The 24,770-nt window shown below is 52.4% G+C and overlaps 9 protein-coding genes and 1 non-coding gene across 10 annotated transcripts; 5 read left to right on the forward strand and 5 right to left on the reverse strand.

Annotated features, from left to right (window-relative positions):
• Nucleotides 1–137: 137 nt before the first annotated feature.
• P168DRAFT_287695 (uncharacterized protein) lies at nucleotides 138–1,331 on the forward strand. Its single transcript, XM_024836631.1, has 2 exons — nucleotides 138–956; nucleotides 1,017–1,331. Exons 1-2 carry the CDS (start codon nucleotides 297–299, stop codon nucleotides 1,206–1,208), a joined length of 852 nt encoding a protein of 283 aa, XP_024695801.1. The 5' UTR covers nucleotides 138–296; the 3' UTR covers nucleotides 1,209–1,331.
• Nucleotides 1,332–2,167: 836 nt separating this feature from the next.
• Nucleotides 2,168–4,237, reverse strand: P168DRAFT_287696 (putative ab-hydrolase associated lipase). The gene has a single exon (XM_024836632.1). The coding sequence runs from the start codon at nucleotides 4,101–4,103 to the stop codon at nucleotides 2,328–2,330; it is 1,776 nt and encodes a 591-aa protein (XP_024695802.1). The 5' UTR covers nucleotides 4,104–4,237; the 3' UTR covers nucleotides 2,168–2,327.
• Nucleotides 4,238–4,653: 416 nt separating this feature from the next.
• Nucleotides 4,654–6,447, reverse strand: P168DRAFT_264143 (sugar porter family MFS transporter; the record flags this gene model as incomplete). Its single annotated transcript, XM_024834842.1, has 4 exons — nucleotides 4,654–5,406; nucleotides 5,462–5,923; nucleotides 5,973–6,301; nucleotides 6,350–6,447. The coding sequence occupies 4 exons, from the start codon at nucleotides 6,445–6,447 to the stop codon at nucleotides 4,715–4,717; spliced, it is 1,581 nt and encodes a 526-aa protein (XP_024695803.1). The 3' UTR covers nucleotides 4,654–4,714.
• Nucleotides 6,448–7,981: 1,534 nt separating this feature from the next.
• Nucleotides 7,982–8,053, reverse strand: P168DRAFT_t44. Its single transcript has one exon. It is a non-coding gene; the product is annotated as a tRNA-Glu (tRNA).
• A 1,274-nt stretch (nucleotides 8,054–9,327) lies between these two features.
• Nucleotides 9,328–9,795, forward strand: P168DRAFT_279194 (uncharacterized protein; the record flags this gene model as incomplete). Its single annotated transcript, XM_024835761.1, has 1 exon — nucleotides 9,328–9,795. One exon carries the CDS (start codon nucleotides 9,328–9,330, stop codon nucleotides 9,793–9,795), a length of 468 nt encoding a protein of 155 aa, XP_024695804.1.
• Nucleotides 9,796–11,089: 1,294 nt separating this feature from the next.
• On the reverse strand, nucleotides 11,090–13,029 carry P168DRAFT_338129 (MFS general substrate transporter; the record flags this gene model as incomplete). The annotated part of the gene is made up of 3 exons (XM_024841757.1): nucleotides 11,090–11,121; nucleotides 11,520–12,765; nucleotides 12,823–13,029. The coding sequence occupies 3 exons, from the start codon at nucleotides 13,027–13,029 to the stop codon at nucleotides 11,090–11,092; spliced, it is 1,485 nt and encodes a 494-aa protein (XP_024695805.1).
• Nucleotides 13,030–14,226: 1,197 nt separating this feature from the next.
• P168DRAFT_338134 (uncharacterized protein) lies at nucleotides 14,227–15,896 on the forward strand. Its single transcript, XM_024841758.1, has one exon. It carries the CDS (start codon nucleotides 14,568–14,570, stop codon nucleotides 15,807–15,809), a length of 1,242 nt encoding a protein of 413 aa, XP_024695806.1. The 5' UTR covers nucleotides 14,227–14,567; the 3' UTR covers nucleotides 15,810–15,896.
• A 397-nt stretch (nucleotides 15,897–16,293) lies between these two features.
• P168DRAFT_248297 (DNA cross-link repair protein PSO2) lies at nucleotides 16,294–19,176 on the forward strand. The gene is made up of 2 exons (XM_024834113.1): nucleotides 16,294–17,402; nucleotides 17,456–19,176. The coding sequence occupies exons 1-2, from the start codon at nucleotides 16,461–16,463 to the stop codon at nucleotides 19,043–19,045; spliced, it is 2,532 nt and encodes an 843-aa protein (XP_024695807.1). The 5' UTR covers nucleotides 16,294–16,460; the 3' UTR covers nucleotides 19,046–19,176.
• Nucleotides 19,177–19,360: 184 nt separating this feature from the next.
• P168DRAFT_279198 (protein kinase) lies at nucleotides 19,361–20,828 on the reverse strand (the record flags this gene model as incomplete). The annotated part of the gene is made up of 4 exons (XM_024835762.1): nucleotides 19,361–19,548; nucleotides 19,609–19,774; nucleotides 19,831–20,524; nucleotides 20,584–20,828. 4 exons carry the CDS (start codon nucleotides 20,826–20,828, stop codon nucleotides 19,361–19,363), a joined length of 1,293 nt encoding a protein of 430 aa, XP_024695808.1.
• A 1,651-nt stretch (nucleotides 20,829–22,479) lies between these two features.
• On the forward strand, nucleotides 22,480–24,521 carry P168DRAFT_287699 (cytochrome P450). Its single transcript, XM_024836633.1, has 4 exons — nucleotides 22,480–22,845; nucleotides 22,937–23,743; nucleotides 23,809–23,861; nucleotides 23,924–24,521. Exons 1-4 carry the CDS (start codon nucleotides 22,529–22,531, stop codon nucleotides 24,250–24,252), a joined length of 1,506 nt encoding a protein of 501 aa, XP_024695809.1. The 5' UTR covers nucleotides 22,480–22,528; the 3' UTR covers nucleotides 24,253–24,521.
• The last annotated feature ends 249 nt before the right edge of the window (nucleotides 24,522–24,770 follow it).

Below are 24,770 nucleotides of genomic sequence, written 5' to 3' on the forward strand. Positions count from 1 at the left end.
AAGAACGATAAAACAGTCAAAGACCGAGTCCAGCGATCTGTCCAACCAGTGAATAACAGATCGGTGGATCCATCACGGAGAGCTGAAAAGGCCCCGCACGGCATCCACACGATATCCACACGACTTTCCACATGAACGCCACCGTCAAATTGGTGATACCTATAAGGCAGCAACATTCCCGTGATATAATCTCACCACACCCATCTCACCTCACCACCAATTCATCTCACCCACGCCAACGAAACCCACTGGGGAAAATAAGAACCTACAACAAAACCATCAAATTGCGGATCAACATGTCCAGCAAAATAGCATCAACCACCCTCTCCACCCCAACCACAACCTCCTCCCCCAACATCACCCGCTCAACCATAACAACCTGCACCTTCCAGTCCCTCAGCTCATCCGACCGCATCCACCGCAGCGACCTCTCCACCGTGGACCTAACCAACCCACCACCACCCCTCGACCCAAAAGACAAAGACAAGGCGAAGAAATCGAAGAAACCGCCCGCTGTGACCGTCTCCCGCACCAAAGCATCCAACTCCACGCTTACCCGCTCCTCCGCCCGCCGCTGCACCCTTGCTGACAGCGAGCTGGTCGACGTCCCTGCGGCCCGGTCCGTCGTCGCGGACAGCTCCACCCTGCGCGACGTGCCATCTATTCGGCGCACTAGTGCTGAGAAGAGTCTCGTTGAGAAGAGCTCGCTTGCGAGGTGCGGGGTGAAGGACTCGACTGTGTCGGAGAGTGTGGTCTGCAGGAGCACGCTGGATAAAGTGCGTCTTTTGCGCTGTAAGGTCAAACGCACGACGTTGGTGGAGTGCGATGTTGAGGATTGTGAGATCTTTCGAACGGAGTTTAAGGGCATGCGCTTGAGGAATGGCGTGTGGAAGAAGGGGAGGCTGATTGGGAAGGTCGCGGAGGGGGAGGTTATTGCTATTGGTGTGCATGGGGAGGTAAGTTTCCTCTTTTCTTCCTTTTCTTTCTACTGGCAAAATGCTAATTTTCTTTTTCAGAAACTCGATATACCCAGCGACATTCCCCTCGCGACAGACCCCAAAGTCCAGGCCATGATCAAGGAAGAGCCTGGCAGTACCACTGAAGAAGATCCCTCAGACGAGGACAGTGTGGATTTGGCACCGCCACCGTACTCTTCGTCGATGGCGCCGGATGGCTTCATCATGGGCGACCGCAAGGTGCAGCACTAGTGGTGATGTTTACAAAAAAATGATTGTTCAACTTACGATTTATGATGTTTGTTGTTTGGAGTCATACTGCTGATCAGCTCCACTTTTTTTTCTATTTTCACTTGTACATAATTATTCATCATCAAGCAATATCTAATTTGGAATCACATATGGGTTTTCCAACCTGAGCTCGTTCAACGCTCTCCAAATTTAATACAATGGGCATTTTCAAGCTGTGAATATTGTCAAGTATCACGTAGTTTCTAATTATAGCCCGCTCGCCACTCACTACCCACACTCGATTCAACGCCGTTCGGACTTCTCCGAGACCGTGCCGATCTATCCCACCACCAGGCGAGCTGACTGCTCGTGGCCAACTCAGTGATTAAATCCTATATTCAAACAAACCAGACGAACCAAACACGTAACCTCAATGCCATCTTCAAGCTTACATGATTGACCTCTAGCGTACTCTTCAGCAAGCGATTAACATACTATAATATATTAACAACCCCGCAATACAGCCCCTCCCGGAGCTAGTTAACTAGGTACCGAGGACCGAAGTATGCAGAAGGACCCTTGCATTTCTTTCTGTCACGTCAGGGAAGTGGGTCTTGACTGTATACTTCCAAAGTGGATAATCTTGTATCCCACTTTGGGAGTCTCGTGATCTGGGAAGCCCTATCTAGTTTTTTTGGGGAGCTTTTCGAGGGCTCCCTCGTGGTTATTTAAAGTATATATAATGATATAGGTGAATAGTATCTGTGAGATACGTAGATGAAAATTTTGTCTGCGATGCGCATAATAGGCTCGATGGGCTTTCTGATAGTACTCTAGTCCATCCTGACGAAACAAAAGATATCTTTCATGAACCGCTTGCATGGTTCACTAGAATCTAGTGGAGCAGTTTCAGTTCCAATTGAGGAAGTACTTCGAGTGTCTAGTTTCGGGTTTGTCTTGCTCTTGATAATCAGTATACATGAATATATCGATAAGTATATTGTACATAGTATACAGTTCCGAGCCCCTGTGCCAGCTTCATGTGAATCCTATGCTTCGCCCCCTTCCAGACTCTCTGGACAGATTACATCAGCTCATGCAAGTTATCTTTACGATGTCTGCGATCTAAAAGGTGAATAATCACCGCACACCAGCAGGAACACGACACACATCTCTCGCCGTCTCCGGAATAGTCGACCACAAAACCTGCCTGATCTCCTGCCCCACCTGGTCCACAGCATCCATAGCCCAAAGAACATCCAAATGCTCATACTCCTCAATGACCTTCGCATGCACAAGATTCACATGCGGCTCCCGCCCATTCCGCAGCCTCCGGAGCAGCCGGCGTCCATCGACAAGGTCATCAGATCCCGCGATCCACAGCGCCATGGGCGGCGCCTGGGGGCCGAACCACGCGGTATCGCTGCGAGAATCTGCGTCTGCGACGCCCCGCTCTACCCGGTGGTCCTCTTCCATTTCAGCGAGGCTAACTTCGTGGGTGGACAAGATGCATTTCTGCGTCGCGAAACACTCCCGGCCTAGCCACCAGCGCATGGTTTCGGTGCTTACGTAGACGGGCGCGAACTGGAACATGCGGTCGCGGAGGCCACGGTCCCAGCGTGTGTCGCTCCAGTTGAAGAGGAAGGAGAAGACGTAGTAGCCCATTGTGCCGTAGATGCTTCCCGGGAGGCAGTCGTGCATGGTGATCATGAATGGGATGAATGAGTGGATGCCGAATATGGCGTAGAAGATGGAGGGCGAGATGACGCGCATGAAGCGGAAGTAGGCGCGTTCGACGAGTGGGCCTGCGTAGGCGGCTGGTGCGAGGGCGCAGAATACTGAGATGCGCTCGCCTAGATCGGGGCGCTGGTCTCTGGCGAGCGCTACTAGTGTCTGCGCGGTGCCTTGCGAGTGGCAGACGAGACCCAGCTTGTCGAAGCCGGTCTCGTACAGGACTCGAGAGATGAGAGCCGACACGTCCAATGTGCCCATCTGCTGTAGGTTCCACGACCACATCCGCGGGTCCGATGGCGACAGGGTCGTATGCTCCGGTCGCAACGCGCACCGGTTATTTCCGAGCCACACATCGTATCCCGACTTGGCGAGATAGAAAGCCAAGCTATCGTCATCATTGACACAGTAAGCGCCAGCGCTTTGTAGTAGTCCATGGATCAACAGCACGGGATACTTGCGATTTGAAGCCGGATGCGATGCCGGGTCTTTCCGATCGGCAAATACCTCCGGCCCACGATACCGTCTCGCCTGTGCAGACAGCGGGGTATATTCTTGAGGATTGTAGACATGCCACAACGTGAGGATAAAATTGTCCTCCGTTTGCACCTTGAAGGTCTCTATGTCGAGGCCCACTCTCCGTGCGTAATATGCCACATCACAGACAACTGGATCCTGCCCGCCCTCCAGCGGGGGACACTCATCCGGGGCCTCCTCGTCGACTTCGTTCTTCCCCTGTCGCCTTTTCCATCTCCGATGTGCCTTATCCCGTTCTCGTTGTCGCTCTTGTTCTTCCACGTGAAATATCCGCCGAACACTGGGATCCTGGCCACTAGCGCGCAAGCGAAGACTTGCCAGGATTCCGGTCACGCCTTGGACAAGAGCGCCCGCTACCACTGCGCCCAAGAAGGCCAGCGAGAGAAAAAACGACACGCATCGTACTAGCATATATTGAATATTTGCGGTAAGCGACGGCGGTCCGTAGGACGGCAGCGGGGGGAAGAGCGGGTGCGGCGCTTCGGTCGAACTGGCGGTATGCGGTGTTTGGTGGCCCAGGAGGCTGTCGGTGACATTGCAGGTGGTTTCTTTTTCCTCGATGTCGGTGGTGTTATTGATTTCTCGCAATTCGAAATCCGAAGAACGGTCGCCCGGGGGCTGTTTTTGGTGCTTCAGTTCAGTCGTCATCCTGGTGTGAAGGACGAATCAAGATATCGTGCATTGAATTCGCACTGCCAACAAGAAGTGGTCAAGGCGCGCAGAGGAATATCTAGGTAACAGAGGTCCTCATCTTATCAGCCCTGGGATTGGCGACCAGCGCGGACAGTCAAGGGGTGGAATAGGAGATTTGAAACGGTGGAGAAGATGAAAATAGACATGCGGGATGATGTTCAGGCTGATCTCCGGGGTCCGCCAAGTCCCGTGACTTCCCCGTGTTTCGCATGGTGCATGTGATTCATTATGTAATTCTATAGATGCCTGAGAAATGATCAAGGCCGGCCGTGGTGGACTCAGGCATCAATGTCTCTACAATCCATGGAAAGCAATGTCTTTGATACGGGTATAGAATTTTTGTCATAGATACAAGGTTGATATTAGCAGCTGATTGCAGGCCAGCTACCCCTGTTGTTGTGCCCAGGGAAATGCAAACTATTTGATGCAAGCCACATAAATAGCGTACACGGCGTACTATTACAAGGACGGCACTCTGTCCGTCAATACGAGGATGCTCAAAGCTATTGAGAAACCCCAGCACATCAAGCAATCCCACGTAATACTCCACATACCAAATCTTTGTCTCAAGCCTTCTCCGTGTGCTCCATATCGCTTTTCACCTGGGAATCCTCCTCCTCCAACGTATCCAGCTTCGCCTTATGATCCAGCGCACCTGTGATAATCGACGAGGGCTTAAACCCAGGCGAATGCCACGCCGAAGTGACTTTCGCATAAAGCTCATCTACCTCCTCGAGACTAAGCCCTTTCGTTTCGTAAATCGACGTGTAGACGAAGATAACGGCCAGGAAGCAGAACCCGCCCCAGATGAAAAACACCTTGGATTGGAGGTTGGCATTGCCGGGACCCGCGTCCACCAAGTAGGGCGTAGAATAGGCAATGGCCCAGTTGAGCAGCCAGTTCGTGGCCGTCGTGATCGATAGACACCTGGCGCGCGCCTTGAGCGGGAACAGCTCGCCCGTGACGACCCACCCACAGGGACCCCAGCTGCTGGCGAAGAAGAAGATATACACGCAGACAAAAGCGATCAGGACTTTGTTGGCCACGTCTGATGAGGTTGCTGTGCCGACTATGGCGACAATGAGCTGCGAGACGCACATGCCGACTGCACCGTAGAGGAGGAGGGGTCGCCGGCCCCAGCGCTCGACCATGTAGAGACCTGGGAAGGTCGAGCACACGTTGACGATGTTGGTGATGAGTTGGACGGTGAAGGCGTTTTGGATGCCGGAGGCTTGGAAGAAGTGGGTGCCGTAGTAGACTTTGTGTGGTCAGTTTCAACGCTGGTTATACCAAGCCGGTCACGGTGGACTTACAAATGAAATTACAGCCGGCTAGCTGCTGCAAAGCTTGGATACCACACCCGGTCGCCAGGCGCTTCCCCAAGGTTCCACGGAAGATGTCCATGTAACTGGCCTGGCCCAGACTGAGTTCGTATTCATGGTTGGCCTGGATCTCGGCCAGTTCCTCCACAATAGGAGAGTCATTGATGTTCATTCTACGGAGGCGAGCCAGAGATTTGGCGGCCATCTCATGCTTGTCTTTCTTGATGAGGAAGCGGGGAGTTTCTGGAAGCATCAACATCCCAGCGACGAGGATGATAGCCCAGGCAAATTGAAGAGCAACGGGGATGCGGTAGCTCCCGGTGTCCATGCGATCCTTGGTTCCATTGTTGACGATGGCCGCGATCAGCAGTCCGATGGTGATTGCTAACTGGTAGGCGCCGACGATGGTTCCCCGGATCCACTTGGGGGCTGTTTCAGACTGGTAAAGAGGAACTGTCGGGTCAGTACGTCGCCGCGAGCAACAGAGTAAGATAGAACATACTAGTGGCTGATAGAAGACCAACCCCGTAGCCAGCAAAGAACCTTCCCGCAACGAACAGCGGGATCGAAGTAGCCACGGTCTGCAGGACCACGCCGAACGAAAAGACCACCGAATCAATGATCATGCCCCACCGTCGACCGAAATGATCCGCAACAGGAGCGGCCGTCAGTGCACCAAAGAACGTGCCCGCTGACAACAAGGATACAATCATCGAGGACTGGGAAGAGGTCACATCGGGGAAGTTGTCTTTCGGGTTGACGTAGCCGGTGGAGAAGAGCTCTCGCCAGTATTTCATGGCCAGGATGCCACTGATCGTGCCCGTGTCATAGCTATCGAAGTTAGTTGGGTCTGGGACAGGGGACAGTTTCAGTAATCACCCGAATAGTAGACCCCCAAATGCCGCGAACAAGCCGATGGCAATAGCTGGGGTGGCAGAGCCCACCGCATCTGCTGGTTTATTTAATAGAAACGGCATTGCAAATGATGGGCACCAATAACATCAGTCAATCGAAAAGAATGAGTCAAAATCAACAGACAAGAAGTACAGTATAGCGTGAAATCGAAGAGGGGAAGATATCGAGCGATCTGCCCCACGGGAATGCAAGAGGTTTTGTATTCGTACTGGCAGGTGATGTCGACTTCCAGAAGCGGCATCACGAAGGACACAAAAATATGAACGGGCATAATGCGCCGGACTGGGGCAGGCACCAGACCTATCGCAATAATCGCGCACGGGATCGGCCTGGTTGTCTACAATGGCCCCCATCAGTACTTATTCTTGCGACGTCCCCTGCAGGGTCGGTAAAGTTAACGTTTGGCCAGCGCTCATGGAGTGTGTATATCCAGCAAGCCATTGGATGGGTGGACTACCCAGTGGATAGCCGACGGGGGAAAGCACGGGCTCGGCGCACACGTCCACACCCACACAGCAGCCTCGAATCATTCTAGAAGCGGGATGGAAGGCATGCAGTGCAACATGTACAAGGTTAGAGGTGCAGGACTGGATACACCGTCAGACCCAGTCCACCCCTTGCGCGAGACGCCTCGTTGCTAACGAATGGCAATGTAGCTCGAAACTGGGATCAAGATCCGCATGTGGACATCTTGTCGGGCACCTGCTATCTCGTATCCCAGTTTTGCAGAACAAATGATCGACAGGCCCTACGTACTTCGTGACGCTGAGGGGCCAAGAAACTGGAAAATGCGCCATGCATATTCCAATCCCCGTTTCCAGCGGCCCCGCCGTCTCCGGTCAGCCAGCCGGTCCGGTCACCAGGGTACCCTAATCCGGAAGTGGTGGCTAGATACTTGTAATTCGCACGAAACCCGCGGGCATCTTGGTCATAGTCAGGCTCACAAAATCCACAACCAGTGAATTAGTAAATCCGGGTCCAAACCAAGGGGCTTAGTATCATCTCCACATCGCCCGACTCGGGAAGCGTGGAGAATCCGGCAGTCTCACATTCTCCATGGATCGCAAGGACCATTTGGAATAGCCCCCGTGGGAGTGGCGAGCATCGACTTGTCTCAGGTCGCTTCGATGCATAGTATATCGTCCTTCTATTTGTTTCGACTCCCGTGTTCCACCGGTGCCAATCGGGGGTTGGAAAGCTTAATTCCAAGATAAATTGCAAGGAGCCGCGCCGACGCCGTCTAGGGTCGTACCCGATTAGCCCGGCCATCAAGGGCGATAACAACAGTCAACAATGGCGGGACTTTAATTTCCGCCCCCAGGCTGTGGCTGTATAGCAACACGCTAGGGAGATGCGACAGGCGATATGCACATCAATGTTGATAAAGATAGCATAGGGGAAGCAAGGTTGGGCATTAATATTGCGTGTGGGCTGAGTCTGTCTCAGAACTTGTTTGAAACAAGAGGGCAATTAGCAGGGTCTCCGAAGGTATTCGCATTATTGTACAGAAAGAGAAGATGAAGTAGAATTGACTGAACTTGCACGTTAGAAGAAAAGAGGTGAGGACAAAAAAGGAAGAAAAAAGAAAAAGATAAGCTCCGATACGGGGAATCGAACCCCGATCTGCTGAGTGAAAACCAGCGATGCTAGCCGTTACACCATATCGGATTGTTATTGTAAGACGGATTACAAATATGTTATCATAATCCAAAACAATGTTAAAAGATTGATTAAACACCAATTTGGATAATAGTTACTTGGCATCTCAATTACATACATTTACCCACACGTCTATGAATCTAGACTGATATGTCTAATAAGGCGATATTGAGGTGAATCCAGTTATACCACACCCTGGGTGGTGCGTCATATTGCTGAATTTCAAAGGACCACTTGTGTCGAACTTCCTTGCTTGATGTCCCCAGATGCCAATTATATATATCTAATACTACCTGGCTTGCCCCCGCGGGGTCACAGGTCTTTCCAAGCCCTCGAGCGCTGCTTTCGCTCGACTGGCGTCGTGTCCCCTCAGGTCCTGCTACTACACACGAGACAAGACTATTGTACCCTTGGCCTGGTGCATTGTGTTGATTTTAGGGAATGGAAACGCGTCCGAAAGGATGAAATTGATGATATTCAGAGCTATGAAAAGGGTGCTTGATGGTTGCTCGATGGTTGAAATTACAAGGTGAAAAACAGTAGGAAAAGGACTCTGCAAACGCTGCAGGTCAGCTGACATGCCAACCGATTGCAGTCACTCCAACACATTGACCTGCGAATGTGTGGCCTTGGGGCTCCAAATGTGTCTTGGTGCCCACACCCTGCATCGGACCTCGTCGACATCAACTGTTCGCGCATACAGAAACAACCCGGATTACACCACTATGCCATATGGTTGCTCTGGGGAGATTGAAGAAATGGAGACATTTCTACTTATTCTTGTTGGCTGTACGATATGACCCGTTATGTACCTGTGCACTGAACAGCCAATACATGGGGAAAAAACCAACCGGGACAGCCTTGGCCCTCATGTGATGGGTAGATATGTTAGGCGGCGGGGGCATGTGTAGTAAGATGAGCTGGCGACATACTCTAAGGTTAATTAAATCTAGTAATCCTCAGCCAGTCAATCAAGACAGCCTTGTTTCTCATATAATAAGTACATTTATTAGACAGGGAATATTGGCGCAAGATGAGCTGGCAGCGCACTCCAGTTTAAATCCAGTAATGCTCAGCCAGACGACCGAGTAAAGTGCAGAAGATAGTGTGTGGCTTTTGACGAGGGAGTGAAGCCCAGGGAAGCAGTGAAGGGTATTAATGTGACACTCCCCCATTGCATTAGAAAAAGCCAAAGGAAAACTTTCCACTTTCCTCTACAACTGTCCCTATTCTGATTTCTGCTAGCTTGGTCCATTCCATTATATTGCCTTCGATTTTCCAAAATGCCTGGACAGGACGAGATTTTCCTGCGTGCGTGGCGTGTTGAGGATGAAGACTCTATGGCCCAGTTCGACAGGCGCACAGGTGCTATTTTGGCAAAAACAACGAGACGCGTTCCTATGGATGAGAGATGCCGAAATATAGTGCTAAACCATCTCGACTGGTCTAGCAGAAGCCTATCGCCCTTGATTTCAGTTACAAAGAACGAAAATTGGGCTTTCCATGAAGCTCAGCGCCGGATTAAGCAAGGAAAGACCGATGTTGTTGTGCACGAGATATGCGTCTCGAAGAGTCGTCTGATCAAGTATAAGAGATGCGGGGAACAACTTGTGTACAGGCACACCTTCACTTGGTTGGATAAGGCTTGCACTGACCTTCCTGGATGTGCCGATTACAAATCCACTGACTACGAATACCTTTTCCTGCATCAAATCCCAGGGATATTCATCGTGGAGACAACTAGGATGTGAGAGAAAGAAAGGCGGCGGGGGTGATGGATTTGATTCGCAGCATTAAGCGATTCAAAGTACCAAGGTTACAGTGTTGACTTGTTGAAACTGAAAATCAAGCGGAAGAGATGGTTGGGCTTGACGGCGATTTCTTATTTCAGGAAAACCCCTATTCGTCAAGGTATTCGATTCGAGGCAGTACGCTAAGCGCACTGCTTTCTTTTAGCTTTTGGATAGGTCGGGGAAATAAAGCAATGGTTACCCTAAAATTCAATGTTGGATATCACTATCAAGAGACCCTTGTCTAGAAGCGTGGCCACTCCAAGCAGCCGAAGGTGCCGATTTATACATCACTCGCCCCAAGACACTTCGATACGCAGTTGTAGGCCATGTGACTATTCTTTTTGTTTTACCAGAACAAGGGACGTAAAGGAGCGTAGTGACTAGGAAGACAGAGGGTGGTAACTATACACCTGCGGTCTTTGGGATACCATGGAAGTGTCAATACAATGTTATTTATTTCGGCTTTTCAAGCCCCAAAGCGCCTTTGCGAAATATATGTTGGGTATATCAGTCAGGTTAAGCCCTATACCAAGCGTTGGTCAACGTTCTGGTCTAGTGGTCTTGAAAATATATCGCTCGGACAATGACGTTGACGATCACAAAAACCCAAAGCTTAACCTAGTTGCCATGTCCCTTTTTAAGTCTAGGGTGGCATAACAAAGGATCTATGCTGCCTATGGGCCTTGGAGGAATGAAAATGGAAAGTTTGTTGATATTGAAGACATTGGTTCGTGATTCGGGCATGACACTTGAGAATTAGGATCCTAAGTTTTCCCAACAACATACCACTATGATATCAGTGGAACCAACAGTGGTTCAACTAGCTTTCTCCTTCGGCGTGTAACTTAGATAGGAGAGGGATCTCGTTCGAAGTGCTTGATGTAATTCTCGAATGCGGACTTGACCCTAGTAATACATGTTCACCCTCGTTTCAAAGACGCCCCCTGCCGTTATCACCAATGTGGTTATTTTGACTATTAGAAGAATCGACCCGACCCAAGTTTCGGCAACTGTCTTGCCACGCTAGCAAAAGACTAGTCACAGTGAGTCTATTGTATGTCAGATTGGTGACAGCGATTAGCAGGCTGCAAGGGCTTGTGGGAGCCATGCCACTGCCCGATGCGTTTTTACCCCAGTCGGTCAAAATTGTTCGTCGGTTGTTCTCTTGATCAGACATGCTAGACAAAGATCGGAACTTGCCAAGCCAGACACCCTTGCGCCATGTGAGTATCAATCTGAATATTTCAGGTCTTCACTTAGATACTGAGCATAGCACAGACATCACTGATAAAGTTGAAGCCACTCCATTAATGTATGCAGTGGGGATAGGAAATAGCGAAATGGTCGGAATGTTTACCCCCCCCAAGGTGCGGACACCACTATCTCAGATATATGCTAGGGCCAGAATTTCATCGCATATGTAATACGCACGGAAGCAATCCTCATACCGAGACGAAACGAGACGCTCAATCTTGGAGATTTGTGGAGGGAGGTTTGGGTATGCCAAGAATACTGGGGTATTAGGCGTCTCAACGACACTGATATGTTTATACATATGAAGAAGCAGAAAAATGAAGAGGAAGAACAAAAGGAAGAAAGAATGAAAGACTATTCTTGGCCCTCCGGAGCGCAATCTTCTTGCCTTTTTCCAACTCTCAATAAGCCCCTCAAAGCATTATCACCACGCCCCATCCCACAAAGCAACAACAAAAACGGAATCGTCCCCAACAAAACAAACGCAACAAGCGTAAACGCCCACCCCCTCCCCATAGCAGCAAGCATAGGATCAATAGCAGCCGATGCCCCAGCCGAGAAAAACGACCGCACCATATTGTTCGCCGCCGTAGCAGCCGCCGGCTGCGACGTGTGTAGATCGACCAGAAGCGTCGACGTCGAGATGAACCCCCCTGTCTGGCCCATGCCGATGAAGAAAAGCAGCACTTCGGGTGCGGGCAGCGGCTCGCCGTACTGTAGGACCCAGCCAAATGCGAGCACTGTGACGCTGCCGGTTATGACGAGCGGAATGGTGATTGCGCTGCGGGCTTTTTCGACGGGAACTTTGTTTTCGTCTTGGGTGGGGGATGTTGCTTGAGAGGGGGAGGTGTGTTTTGACGCGAGACGCCGGTAGTTCCAGTCGAGGAGGCGGCCTGTGACTACGGAGGCGAGGATCGATCCTGTGCCGAGGGTGATGTAGCAGAGGCCGATTTGGAGGGTTGTGAGGTGGTATTGGGCGGTGTAGATTTGGGTGATGGAGGAGAGAACGGTCATGTTGCCGCCCATGATGACGCCTGTGACGATGAGGACGATGATGGAGTTGGCGTGGCAGACGACGGCGAGGGGCTTCAGTGGGTTCGGGAAGCGGAGTTTATGGCTGTTGGGTTTCTGGGGTGAGTCGCTATCCAGGGATTGGGAGCTCTCTAAGCTTGAAGCTTGAGATGACGATGGTCGATTTTGATGGACCAGGTACTCCATCAGCGGACGATTCCAGGATTGGGCCGGGCTCGAGCCGTCACCAACGACGTTACGCGCTGTTTCCGGGAGGAAAAAGAGGAGGGGAAGGAGGAAGACGCCCGATGCGATGGTTAAGAACCAGAAGATAGACCGCCATCCGAGATACTGAGCCAGCAAGCCACCGATGATGGGGCCAATGGCCGGACCGCTGAAGTTGCCTGCCATCACGATGCCCATGTATGACCCTCGTTCCTGTTTCGTGGCGACATCTGCCACCGTCGCGGCGGAGAGGGCCACGCTGCTGCTGATTCCCGAGCTCTGCATACATCGCAGCACGATCAGTGCGGCGTAGTTGTCCTGAAGAGCGAGCCCGATGTTGGACGCAATGTAGATGACGAAGCAGATGATGTAGGCCGGTCGACGGCCGGTCTGGTCGGCGAAGCTGCCGAGAAACATGGGAGCGATTCCTTGGAAGATCTGATGGTCTGTTAGGGCACGAACCCTCACGGAATGGGTTGATATACGGGTACTGACCATGTAACTCGTCACCGTCAAGTTGATCAAAGACGCAGACACGCCCAGGTCCTCGGATAGCATGTTCAAGGCGGGAAAATAAATCTGCGCCGATAGAGATGAAAAGAAGCCTGCTCCTGCCGCAGTGAAGATGATGTATCTTTTCTGCAGCTGGGTAAAGGAGCTGTACGGCTTGAGCGCCGCCTCCGACGGAGACTCCGCGCTCATGGATTTAGAGTCAGACATGAGGAATTATGAATCAAGAGGGCACGAGTTGATTGCAACATGGATGGAATGAATATACTGACAACCAGACAATGTGCCCGGTAATCTCGTTCTCTTTGCTGTTCGACTCGGCTAGCCAGGTCCCAGGTACCGATGGTTCCTGAGAGAATCAGCGAGAAAGAAACGCCTCTACCTCAAGAGTAGCGAATCTCGCGACACGGCATGTCGGGTAAGTGGAATAATCCGGTAAGAGTGGACCGCGGAGGGGTGGTGGGGTGGTGGATCTCCCTGAAAAGCTTGTAATGATCTACTTGGAGTTACTTGGAGGAGTGAAGGATCGACGACAGCTCAACCGAGGAGACCCATGAATGATGTATAGAGTATGTGTCCTGACAATCTCTTTTCACAAGGTACGATTGCCAATTTCACATCAGACTTGCCATGGTACCTGGGTCGAAGATGAGTTGCAACGATCAATCAAAGCATGTAGGACCTTGTGGAATGAAAATTGGTCATCACGGTAAGCAGAGGTGTCGATGGAATGGAGGTTAGCCCTAGGTTCTCCCTGATCTCCCCTGCGTCATCATGCCTTGGAATCCACATCGGCGTGGGAGACAGTGGGTAATGTGCTCATTGTCGCTCATTATCAGATTGATCGATAAAAATTTGCTTTGTTAGTGGGCTCCGCTGGGAGGACCGGTGGAGATGCCCTGAATGGAAAACACGGTGGATCTGCACCCTGATCGTCCAATTAGCAAGGGTACTGGATCTAGCTGTGACGGTTGACCAGGAAAAGGGGAAGTACGGAAGATGGGAAGTAAAGCTAGTTTATAACTGGCTAGGCATGGAACAACATTGAAACCGCCGGCTTCACATAATTTGGGCAATGGATGAGTTCCAGGCGGGATTCTTATACATACTCCAAGGCCGATGCTGTTGACAGCGGCATAGGGTTGATGGCACCCGGACAATGATAAGATGATCTAAGAAAAGGAGTCTAAGTATGCTACGTTGATCATCAGTGGGAACTGTTGATGACGCGATTCACAAATTTCTCAGGATGATCTTCATCTGACGGTGTTGCGTAATGGAGTTCTCATACAGCCAATTGCTATCCAATTCGCAACGCCTGCAGGGCTGATTCTCCGCCGCGCGTGGAAAGATCCGCGCAGAACGATCTTATCGGGCGATTTTGAGTCTCGAAAACTTAGGTACCACGATAATAAACAGGATGATTGACCCTGGGTCCATGAGATGCGTCAGGGACACGTGGGGACGGTGCAGACGATTTGCATCCGCGAGTCCAACAAGGTTCAACCGGGTGGTGTGAGAGGACATTCGAGGTAGAGGTCGGTTAACCGGAGGGGTATATCGGTATTTCCAGGATATGGGTGTCTGACTAGGGGTTATTGATCTGCAGATGAGGTGACTATATAAGCAGCGCGTCCTCGCGAGTATAAGGAGCACATCAAAGCATTTTAATCCATAAGAATCCTCGTTCTTTTCCTCACACCATCATCCAGTCCGAGAATAGTAACACCATGGCAGTCGATAACTTTGATCTCTCCCCAGAGGTGACCATCATTGGTGCAGGGCCTTGTGGGTGTGCATTTGCAGCCGACCTCGCGAGCCGTGGCAAGTCGGTGATGCTGTACGGCCACCCCGACCATCGCGGGGCCATTCCCATGATTGAGAAGAATGGTGGCTGGCTCAAGGCCAGCGGGGAAATCAGTGGGACGTTTCAGGTCCAGACGACCAGCGATTTCGATGTCGCGGCCCGACACTCCGCGTTCCTGGTGAGCACTGTGCCCTCATACGGACAGGAGACCATCCTACAGGCCCTAAGCCCGTGCGACCTTCAACATCACACCCTTATCGTTAACGTCGGCAACTTCTTCTACCTCGCCTCCCGCCAGAAGATCAATCCCAAGAATGTCCTCGAAACCGACATCTCCCCATATGCCACCCGCATCACGGGAGACACGGTCTTCGTCAAGGGGGTGAAGAAAAGCCTCGCCATCTGGGCCGAGCCGCCCACCTCCGAGACCGAGGCCTCTTACTACAACCAAGCCGACGTGGACTTCCTCCACCAGGAAGTCGAGTCCATCTTCTCGCAGCGCCTCGTGTGGTGCAAGAACCTGCTGGAAGTAGGCCTGAACAACATCAACCCGGTCGTGCACTGCCCGGCGGCGCTCATGAACGCAGGCTGGATCGAAGCTACCCGAGGCGACTTCTTCTTCTACGCGCAGGGTATGTCGCCCGCCGTGTCGCGCGTGACGGAGAAGATCGACGGCGAGCGTTTGGCCATCGCACGCGCTTACGGTCTCGACCTCGTCTCCATCACCGACTACATGAACCAGAACTACCGCCACGATCAGGAGTTCAGCGACTACCATGACTTTGCGCGCGGGTCCGTCATCCACAACAAGACTAAGAGCGCGCCCACCTCCATGAACCACCGCTACCTGCTCGAGGATATCCTGTTCGCCATGGTACCGTGGTACGAGCTCGGCTTGAAGGCTGGTCTGTCGTCGCCGACTATCCACTCGCTGATCGAGCTGGCCTCTGTCGTCAGTGGGTTTGATTACCTGACGCATGGGAGGAGCTTGCGGGCGGCGGGCTTCGAGGAGTTGTCCATGGAACAGATCCTGTTGGCGCTAGGTGGACCGGCAGACAATGCTGCAGCTGCTGTGCTTGCCCCGTTGTCGGACTCCCGCATCAATGGTAGGGTCAACGGGGTGGACTCGCATGTCGCGTTGCCCAAGACTCAAGTGGTTGCTTGAGGTTGTCTGTTTATTTCATGTCGTTTACGTTTGTACATACTTCATACCTCTTGTTTGTTGAACTTCTTGTTATATATTATGTTCCCTTTGGCATCTGTCAGTGTACATAGAATTTGTTGAATGATGCTTGATGCCTGTTTCTATTAAGCCTGTTGTCACCGTGGACTATGCTTGTGGAATGCAGCTGCGTAAAGGCCCGTATTCGAGGGCGATGTACTGCATTGTTGTAACAAGTGACTGCTCAATTGTGTCCGATCAAAATTCCATCAAGGATGCAAATATTTCTCCGAATATAGACATAGGATGATGGTCATTAGAAGTGTTGAGTTTATCCATGAAGATGAGCCTGTACGTGACGGATCGACAACCCAAAACAGCAATATCGACACGTGACGTCGTGACGGAAAACCGGGCGGTCGCGTGGCTGGCGACTTTTCTTCTTGACGCCATACTCTGATTTTGCGACCAGATCAACGAGACACGCCCGGAATGAAATATAATGACAGTACATAATACAACATATTAGACACTTTTACACTACATACATAACACCTGCCAATCCTCTCCATTGACGTCTCTCCTGGAGGTGACGCCGTGACGCCTCCCTCGCCATCCCCGCACGCCTCCAATTCGCGCCGACCTACCAACCAAATGGCCGGCTTCAACCAGAAAAAAGCCTCGACACCCGCCCGATCGTTTTCCAAGTCGAAACCGCAAAGCGCCACCAAACGTAACGCCAGTCTTCTCAATTTCTTCCAGAAAGCGGACGGCCCGCCCCAAGCTACCTCCCGACAGTCCCGAATCACACAGTTCGCGACACCGAGCGAGGGGTCTAATGGCAGTCGCGGGAAGAGCGCAAGTAGCTCGCCTGGTCTGCGCAGGTCTGTGACCTCGGGGTCGGGCGCTGGCACTGGCGCTGGTGGACTGTTTCTCGAAGATCGGAATGGGAAGCCTGCGGCGCCGGTAGAACGGGCGCGGTCGCGGTCGCGGACACCTGATGATATCTGGGGCGAGGGCCTCGACGTGAAGGAGGATGATCAGCAGAATGAGGAAGCGCCGTCGTCGGTAAAACGACGCAGGGTAGACGCGACGGAGGAGTCCGAGGGCGTCAATGAGAAGAAAGAAGGCGATTCGCCTCGTCCTGTGTCGGCTAAGAGTCGGCCGACTAGCGGGCCGTTCATCGACGAGTCGGATAGCGAGGACGACCTAGACGCCTTCAAAGATCTCGGTGACGACTCTTTACCCGCTATGGACCTGAAGGATACTCCGTCTTGCGCTGACGAGCCTGTGACTACTATCGACGCAACGGACTCGGAACGACCCCCCGTGCCACCACTGGTAAGAGACGCCACGAGCCATGCCGCAGATGATGAAGATACGAATTTTGACGAATTAGAAGAGGATGAACTAGGAGTGGATCCGTTGCAGTTCCAAGGAGAAGAATTTTTAGAACCCCTAGATGACGACATTAAGGAGGCCGTGATGGAATCCGATGGGCTGGAGGACGGGTGTCTGGTTGGAGAGGGTAGTCCAGGGGACAACGAAACGGTGTGTCCGGTTTGCCAGACCCGGCTGATAACGCTAAATGAAAGTGTATGTCCACTCGATGTTTAGGTTACATCTTTATATAGCTAACGGTCTGACAGGATATATCGATACATGTCAACGCTTGTCTGGACGGGAAGTCAAGCAACATCCCGGAACACACTCCACCCCCGGCAAAAAGATCCTCGCCGGTGGAGCGTGCCGCCATTGCGAAACCACCACAACCCGACCCCTACAACTCGGGTGAATCCGCCGCTGGAACGGCCTTCTCCAAGTTAATGGCCGGGAATGCAGAAGACACCGCGTGGTCCTCAGCAGCCGCCAACGAGGTGGCGTCGCGAGGCAAACAAGCCTACCAACGAACTTGTCCGTTTTACAAGATCATGCCTGGTTTTTCCATCTGCGTGGATGCCTTTCGCTACGGGGCGGTGGAAGGGTGCAGCGCCTACTTCCTGAGCCACTTCCACAGCGACCACTACATCGGGTTGACGGGGTCGTGGCGACACGGTCCGATCTACTGTAGCAAGCCTACGGCCAACCTCGTTCGCCAGCAGTTGAAGGTCGACCCGAAATGGATCGTGGCCCTCGACTTCGAGAAGCGGATCGAGGTGCCAGACACCGGCGGGGTGCAGACCACCCTGATCGAGGCGAACCACTGCCCCGGCAGCGCCCTGTTCCTATTCGAAAAGCCCGTCGGAGCCCAGCGGACGCAACGCATCCTCCACTGCGGTGACTTCCGCGCCTCGCCGTCGCACGTCCACCATCCGCTTCTCTGTCCCAACCCCGTCGACCCCAAGACGGGCCAGCGCCGCCGCCAACGCATCGACACCTGCTACCTAGACACCACATATCTCAGCCCTAAATACGCCTTCCCCAGCCAAAGCGACGTCATCCGCGCATGCGCCGACCTCTGCGTCAGTCTCAACGACGGAACAACAAACGGCGTTGTCCCACCCGGAAAGTCCATCGGTTCAACAATAATGAACCGATTCATCTCAACCGTAACCGGATCACACCCCACCACCTCAGATCCCCCACCCCAACCGTCCTCCAACAACAACCGCCTCCTAATCGTAATCGGCACCTACAGCATCGGCAAAGAGCGCATCTGCCTAGGCATCGCGCGCGCCCTAGGCACAAAAATATACGCAACCCCCGCCAAACAGCGCGTCTGCGCCTGCCTCGAAGACCCCGAGCTCACCTCTCTGCTCACAGACGACCCGACAGCCGCCCAAGTGCACATGCAAACGCTCTTCGAACTCCGCGCCGACACCCTAGCCGACTACCTCGACTCGCTCAAGCCGCACTTCGCCCGCGTCGTCGGCTTCCGCCCCACAGGCTGGTCCTACCGCCCACCAGCGGGCCGTACCATCGACATTAATGCCCCGCCGCCTGTGTCAGCTGTGCTGCACGCCCCGCAGTGGCAGTCGCCGTTTTCGGTCGCGGATTTGGTGCCCCAGCGGGGGAGTACGCGGGAGAGTGCTTGCTACGGGGTCCCGTATAGTGAGCATAGCTCGTTCAGGGAGTTGACGATGTTTTGTTGTGCGTTGGATATTGGGAGGGTCGTTCCTACTGTTAATGTGGGGAGTAAGAAGAGTCGGGAGGTGATGAGGGGGTGGATTGAGAGGTGGGAGGTGGAGAGGAGGAAGAGTGGGCTTTATCGGTGGGAGGAGGACGCTGTACAGGTATGAGATCGATGTCTTGATATTTGGAGAATATAGAAGATGGTCGTCGGTTATGGTCATTAGGATGTCTGACACTCTGGGAAAGTGTTTATATCCGGGAAGCGATTGGTAATGTACAAGTAACGGTGGCTTTGAACTGATAATGGGCCTCGGGTATATCATGCTGAGATGCTCTATATATAAAACAGTAATAATAAATACAAGGGTGGGGAGTTTCCAACTGTTAGATCAAGGGTGATCTCCTACCGCCGTAATACCGACAGCTTCTGCCACACACCACTGTCGCCCGGTAATCTTCCATAATGCTGGATTCTAGACTGTCTACAGATACTGCTGGATCCATTCGTCCTCCGCGAGTTCCTTCGCGGAACTACGCTTTCCGGGCTCCCATTGCAGCATTTTTCTCATGAGGCGGAGGAACGCTTCTCTCTCTGGTTCTCCTACGAGGGTATTTTCTCGCTGTTCGAGCGAGACAGGATCTTTGAGTAGAGAGTTGGTGCGGAAGTTGCCTGGAGACCAGATAGTGAGCGAATTGAGGTACTGAGTTCACGAGCTTAGTGAGGACTTACCGTCATCGGAGAAGAATTTGTCGCTTAAACCGCCCTGGGTGAGGAGACTCGACGGCGGAGGACCGAGAAGGGTAATTATTTCAGCGAGGTGGGCTCTACTTCTGTATTTTTGATATTCGGGGTCATAGCCGGAGAACAGGGAGCCGCCTTGGTAGATATCCCAGATCTATGGCCTTATTTTAGTGATTTATAAAAATCAAGGAAACAGAATGTCCACCATACCATGCAACCAACGTTCCATATGTCGACACTATACGTCCACGGAGCCCCGAGAATCACCTCCGGGGCGCGGTAGATGTCGGGTTGAACGAATTCTGTGTGGGACTGATTGCCGAAAACTGCGGAGCCAAAGTCGCAGAGGACAGGGGCACCCAATGGTTTGGGCATCTTGAGCTCCTGGGACATGTAGAGGATTCTCCCGTTGGGGTCTACTTCTTTCCTTGGAACGGGGTGTTGGAGTTCACTCTGTTCGAAGTCGCCGAAGACTGAATCGTCGTCGATGCCTAGCATGATGTTGTCGGCTTTGATATCTAGGTAAAGGTAGTCAATAGATGATAACGTAGAGGAAGGTGTGCGCAAACCAGTATGGATGACTTGGCACTCCGTGTGAAGGTAATCCAACGCCAGAAACAACCGCCGAAGAACGACTGCTACGATTACTGCGGGTAGTCGCTCTACCGGGTTGCGGCGTAAGAAAGTCAAAACACTTTCCCACAGTGGGCGATGGACAAGACACCGGTGCCTGTCTTCCGGCCCATTGATGTAGAATGTATCCAGTAATGTCCGGACCGCATCACGGCCTGGATGACCTTTTGGGCATTGTTCAATGTGTCTGTACATCTCGATCTCGTCGTCCACTTGGTTGCCCATGGACGAAGCCCGGACGAAGATTTTAAGCATCACATACTGACAGTGGCTGGAAGTCTGGTGCGTAAGTGTACTGGAATGGGATGGGAACCATCCAGTGGATCTCACTTCATGTCCCGTGCTAGCCACGCTGTGGAGGTGGATCCAAACCCTAGTTTGCCTACTACTTGATATCGCTCTTGGATGACTTCTCCAATCTGGGTAGGATAGTACCAAGAAGCAGTATAATCCGGGAGAGTCTCTTCTTCAATCTTGTGGTACTCGGGTATACGAACGAAGTTCGGGTTTGAGAAATCAAGGGGCGTCCATCTCCGTCCAAGCCGCGGCAAAGACCGCAGAATGGATGAGAACATGCCCAGGGAAGAACGAAAATTTGTGCTGTGTGAGGAAAGATAGAAAGGGAGATTGGAAGATGAATATAGTGTTAAATAGGGGCCTTGAAGATGATGTGATTGCTCAAAATCAGGCCAAGGATGTCAATAGTGGACAAGTCAGGTGATCATCAACAACCGCTGCTACAGTACGGAGGCAAAAAGGGTCATATCGCATCGTTTTCTGTTATTTGATATGAACCGTGACTACTGATGGAGGAGACAAGTGCTTTGTCTCGCATCAAAACTCCGAATCCTCGGGGACAAATTGTAGAAGGGCAGCCTCCAAGGGCCAAGGGTCAATGTTATTCTCCACAATGGCAGGCCAATTGTCGAGCCATTAGAACCGGGGAAATATATAAGCATGTTTTCTGTATGATAGATACCATCCGGCTGGTCCCCAATCGCCAATAGCAGCAATTTGATTTTCTTCAGCGCTCGAGACGGAGGTTTCTACTCTTTTCACCAGAATGTTCTCTCGATATATCTCCATGGGTAAAGCTGGGCCGGTGACCCTTGAGGACAGAGGGAGATGACGGGTAAAAAGGTCCGGCAGAGGGCCGGACAGCTGATCTGGCTGTCGGTAACAGGGTAGGGAGAGCGGCATGACCAATGACCACCAAGGGCCACGGTCGATGCCACAAAAACCGTGCCGGTCTTCCGGTGGAATTCAAGTACTGTTTATACTGTAGAGCCACCAGGCCGGTGCTGTTCCATGGTGGGACTGGGGTTCGGTCTGCCAATCATGACAGTTTTGGACAATAAGGGCTGACTGACCGACAAATGGGCATCGTATGCCTATGTATGGTGATGATTTCAATTTATTGCTTCGTCTCGGTGGAGAGCCAAGGAGGAGCCTTGCAGATCGGTGGATGAACCTATGGCTGCTATGCCATGGGACATTCGCCAGTTGTCTCTGTCAGGTGATCATTCGGGTAGTCTGACGGTTAATCCTTCGACCATTTTATGAATTGGGATGGATAATTTATGTTTAGACTATTCACTACTGCGGGGATTTGTGCCTCATTAGTGCAAGTGAATAATGTGATGATTAATATCAGAGATATGCACCAATGGGAGGCCACGTGATGACCCGGCGGGTCCACATCCGAGGCGGCCCGACGGTCGGCAGGCAACACCGGCTGCCGGATCGCACAGCCTGAGGCAGCGACACCCGGTCAACCCCACGATTGCCAGGCGCCCAGGCACCCAGGCCTGCCAGGAACCCCAGAGTTCCCGACTTCGCCATCCGTTCGCTTTCTCTTTGCCTCGGGGTTGCTCTCTCTCCCTCGTCATAAATATCCCCTCTCGATCGATCGTCTGTCCAGATTATTCTCGATCTTCCTCTTTCTTCTATTTATCCACTGGAACTCGAGGAGACCGTCTTGATCATCTTCACCCCCTTTTCTCATCGGGATCAGAATCCCTGTCTCCCATCCTAAGATCTCCCTCTCTATCTACATTTCCCTGAGACCCTGACGACGACCGTTCGTCTTGGCGCTCGTTGTGATTGGATCCGATTAGGTAAGTACGCTGGTCATGTGCCTCCCCACACTTCCTCTCCTCCTCTTCCTTTTCTGTATCCCCTCACTTCTCTCCTCTCCCCGCGTTCTTGTCTTACATGCAATCATGGCCCCGACTGACCCCTCTCCAGGCGACTGTTCAGTCCCTCGTCGTGCATCATGCTCGCACAACAGCTCATCGAGCACCTCTTGACCCCGCAGGGCGCCGCCTCGGCCCTGGTCGGTCTCTTGGCATTTTACTACATCCTGCCCTATCTCCAGACCTGGCGTCTGCGTGATATCCCGACCCCTTCGTTCGCCGCCTTTACCAACCTCTGGTTGCTTCTGCAAGCTCGCCAGGGTCGCCGGTTTGAGGCTGTTCACCAAGCCCACCAGAAGCACGGCAAACTCGTCCGTATCGCGCCCCGTCATGTCTCCATCGCCGACGATGGCGCCATCAACGCCATCTACGGTCACGGCAATGGCTTCCTCAAGGCGTATGTTGACCTCATTTACCTGTCCCCTATCTGTCTATCCACATAACCATATATGTCGTCAGAAATGAAAGTTCCAGACTAACCTCCACAGTGACTTCTACGATGCTTTCGTCTCCATCCGTCGCGGTCTGTTCAACACCCGTGACCGTGCGGAGCACACGCGCAAGCGCAAGACTGTCTCGCACACCTTCAGTATGAAGTCCATCGGCCAGTTCGAGCAGTACATCCACCACAACATCGAGCTCTTCGCCACCCAGTGGACCAACCTTGCCAAGTCCCAGGGTAATCCCAAGTCCGGCTACGTCACTATCGACGCCCTCAACTGGTTCAACTTCCTGGCCTTCGACATCATCGGGGATCTGGCGTTCGGCGCCCCCTTCGGCATGCTCAAGAAGGGCGAGGACATCGCTGAGATGCGCAAGACTCCGGACTCCCCCCCCAAGTACGTCCAGGCCGTCGAGGTGCTCAACCGCCGCGGTGAGGTCTCCGCCACCATCGGTACCCTCCCCGCCCTGAAGCCCTTCGCCAAGTACATCCCCGACCGCTTCTTCAAGGACGGTATGGAAGCTGTCGAGAATCTGGCCGGCATCGCCGTCGCCCGTGTCAATGAGCGTCTGCGCCCCGAGGTCATGGCCAACAACACCCGTGTCGATCTGCTCGCCCGTCTGATGGAAGGCAAGGACAGCACCGGCAACAAGCTGGGCCGCGAGGAACTCACCGCCGAGGCCCTGACCCAGCTGATCGCCGGCTCCGACACCACCTCCAACACTGCCTGCGCTATCCTCTACTGGTGCATGCGCACCCCCGGCGTCATCCCCACACTGCAAAAGGTCCTGGATGAGGAGCTGCCCGGCGATATCGACGTGCCCACCCACGCCATGGTCAAGGATATTCCTTAGTATGTCTCTCCCGTAACACCATTCCCTTAGGCCACAAAAGTCCATGTCACTAACTCATCCCCAGCCTCCAATGGGTCATCTGGGAAACCATGCGCATCCACAGCACCTCCGCCATGGGTCTCCCCCGAGAGATCCCCCCGGCAGCCCCCCCATCACCATCTCCGGCCACGTCTTCCAAGCCGGCGACGTCGTCTCTGTTCCCAGCTACACCATCCACCGCTCCACGGAGATCTGGGGCCCCGACGCCGAGCAGTTCGTCCCCGACCGCTGGGATCCCGCCCGTCTGACGCCCCGCCAAAAGGCCGCCTTCATCCCCTTCAGCACGGGACCCCGCGCCTGCGTCGGCCGCAACGTCGCCGAGATGGAGCTTCTCGTCATGGCCGCTACCGTCTTCCGTCTCTTCGAATTCGAAATGCAGCAGGATGGGCCCATGGAGACCCGCGAGGGCTTCCTCCGTAAGCCTCTGGGCTTGATGGTCGGCATGAAGCGTCGTCCTTCTACTCTGTAGTGGACACTGTCTACTTGACTGCCTTCTTTCTCGTTTATCTTGGATGACTTTACTTTTTTCTTTTTCTATTGATTGATTGAATGATGGATCGTTTCCGTCTTGATTTGCTCGTACTTAAGCATAGACAGATATAGATGGGGACAACTTGGGAGGAACACCTGCATACACACAAACACAAACACAAACGCGAGGATATATATATGAATGGAATTGAATCATGAATCATAAACTATTCGTTGACTGACAATTCCACAAGTAGTATAGTGTAGTATAGCACAATAGAATGGTCTCCCAAGATGCAAACGAGGAATGATGGATGTCTTTTTCTTTTCTTTCTTTTCTTTGTATTTGTTTCTCTTCCTTCGTACTTTTGTTAACTTTAATTTATTTACTTGAGTACAAAATGTATTGAAAATGAAAATGAAAGCTTGAAGGAAGATAATCTCAATCAATCAAAATCCAGGAGGAATTTCTTGCCTTACATACACCATCTGCCTTGTCTAGATATATATATCTCT

This window comes from Aspergillus campestris (assembly GCF_002847485.1).
Source record: "Aspergillus campestris IBT 28561 chromosome Unknown P168scaffold_2, whole genome shotgun sequence".
Taxonomy (NCBI): domain Eukaryota; kingdom Fungi; phylum Ascomycota; class Eurotiomycetes; order Eurotiales; family Aspergillaceae; genus Aspergillus; species Aspergillus campestris.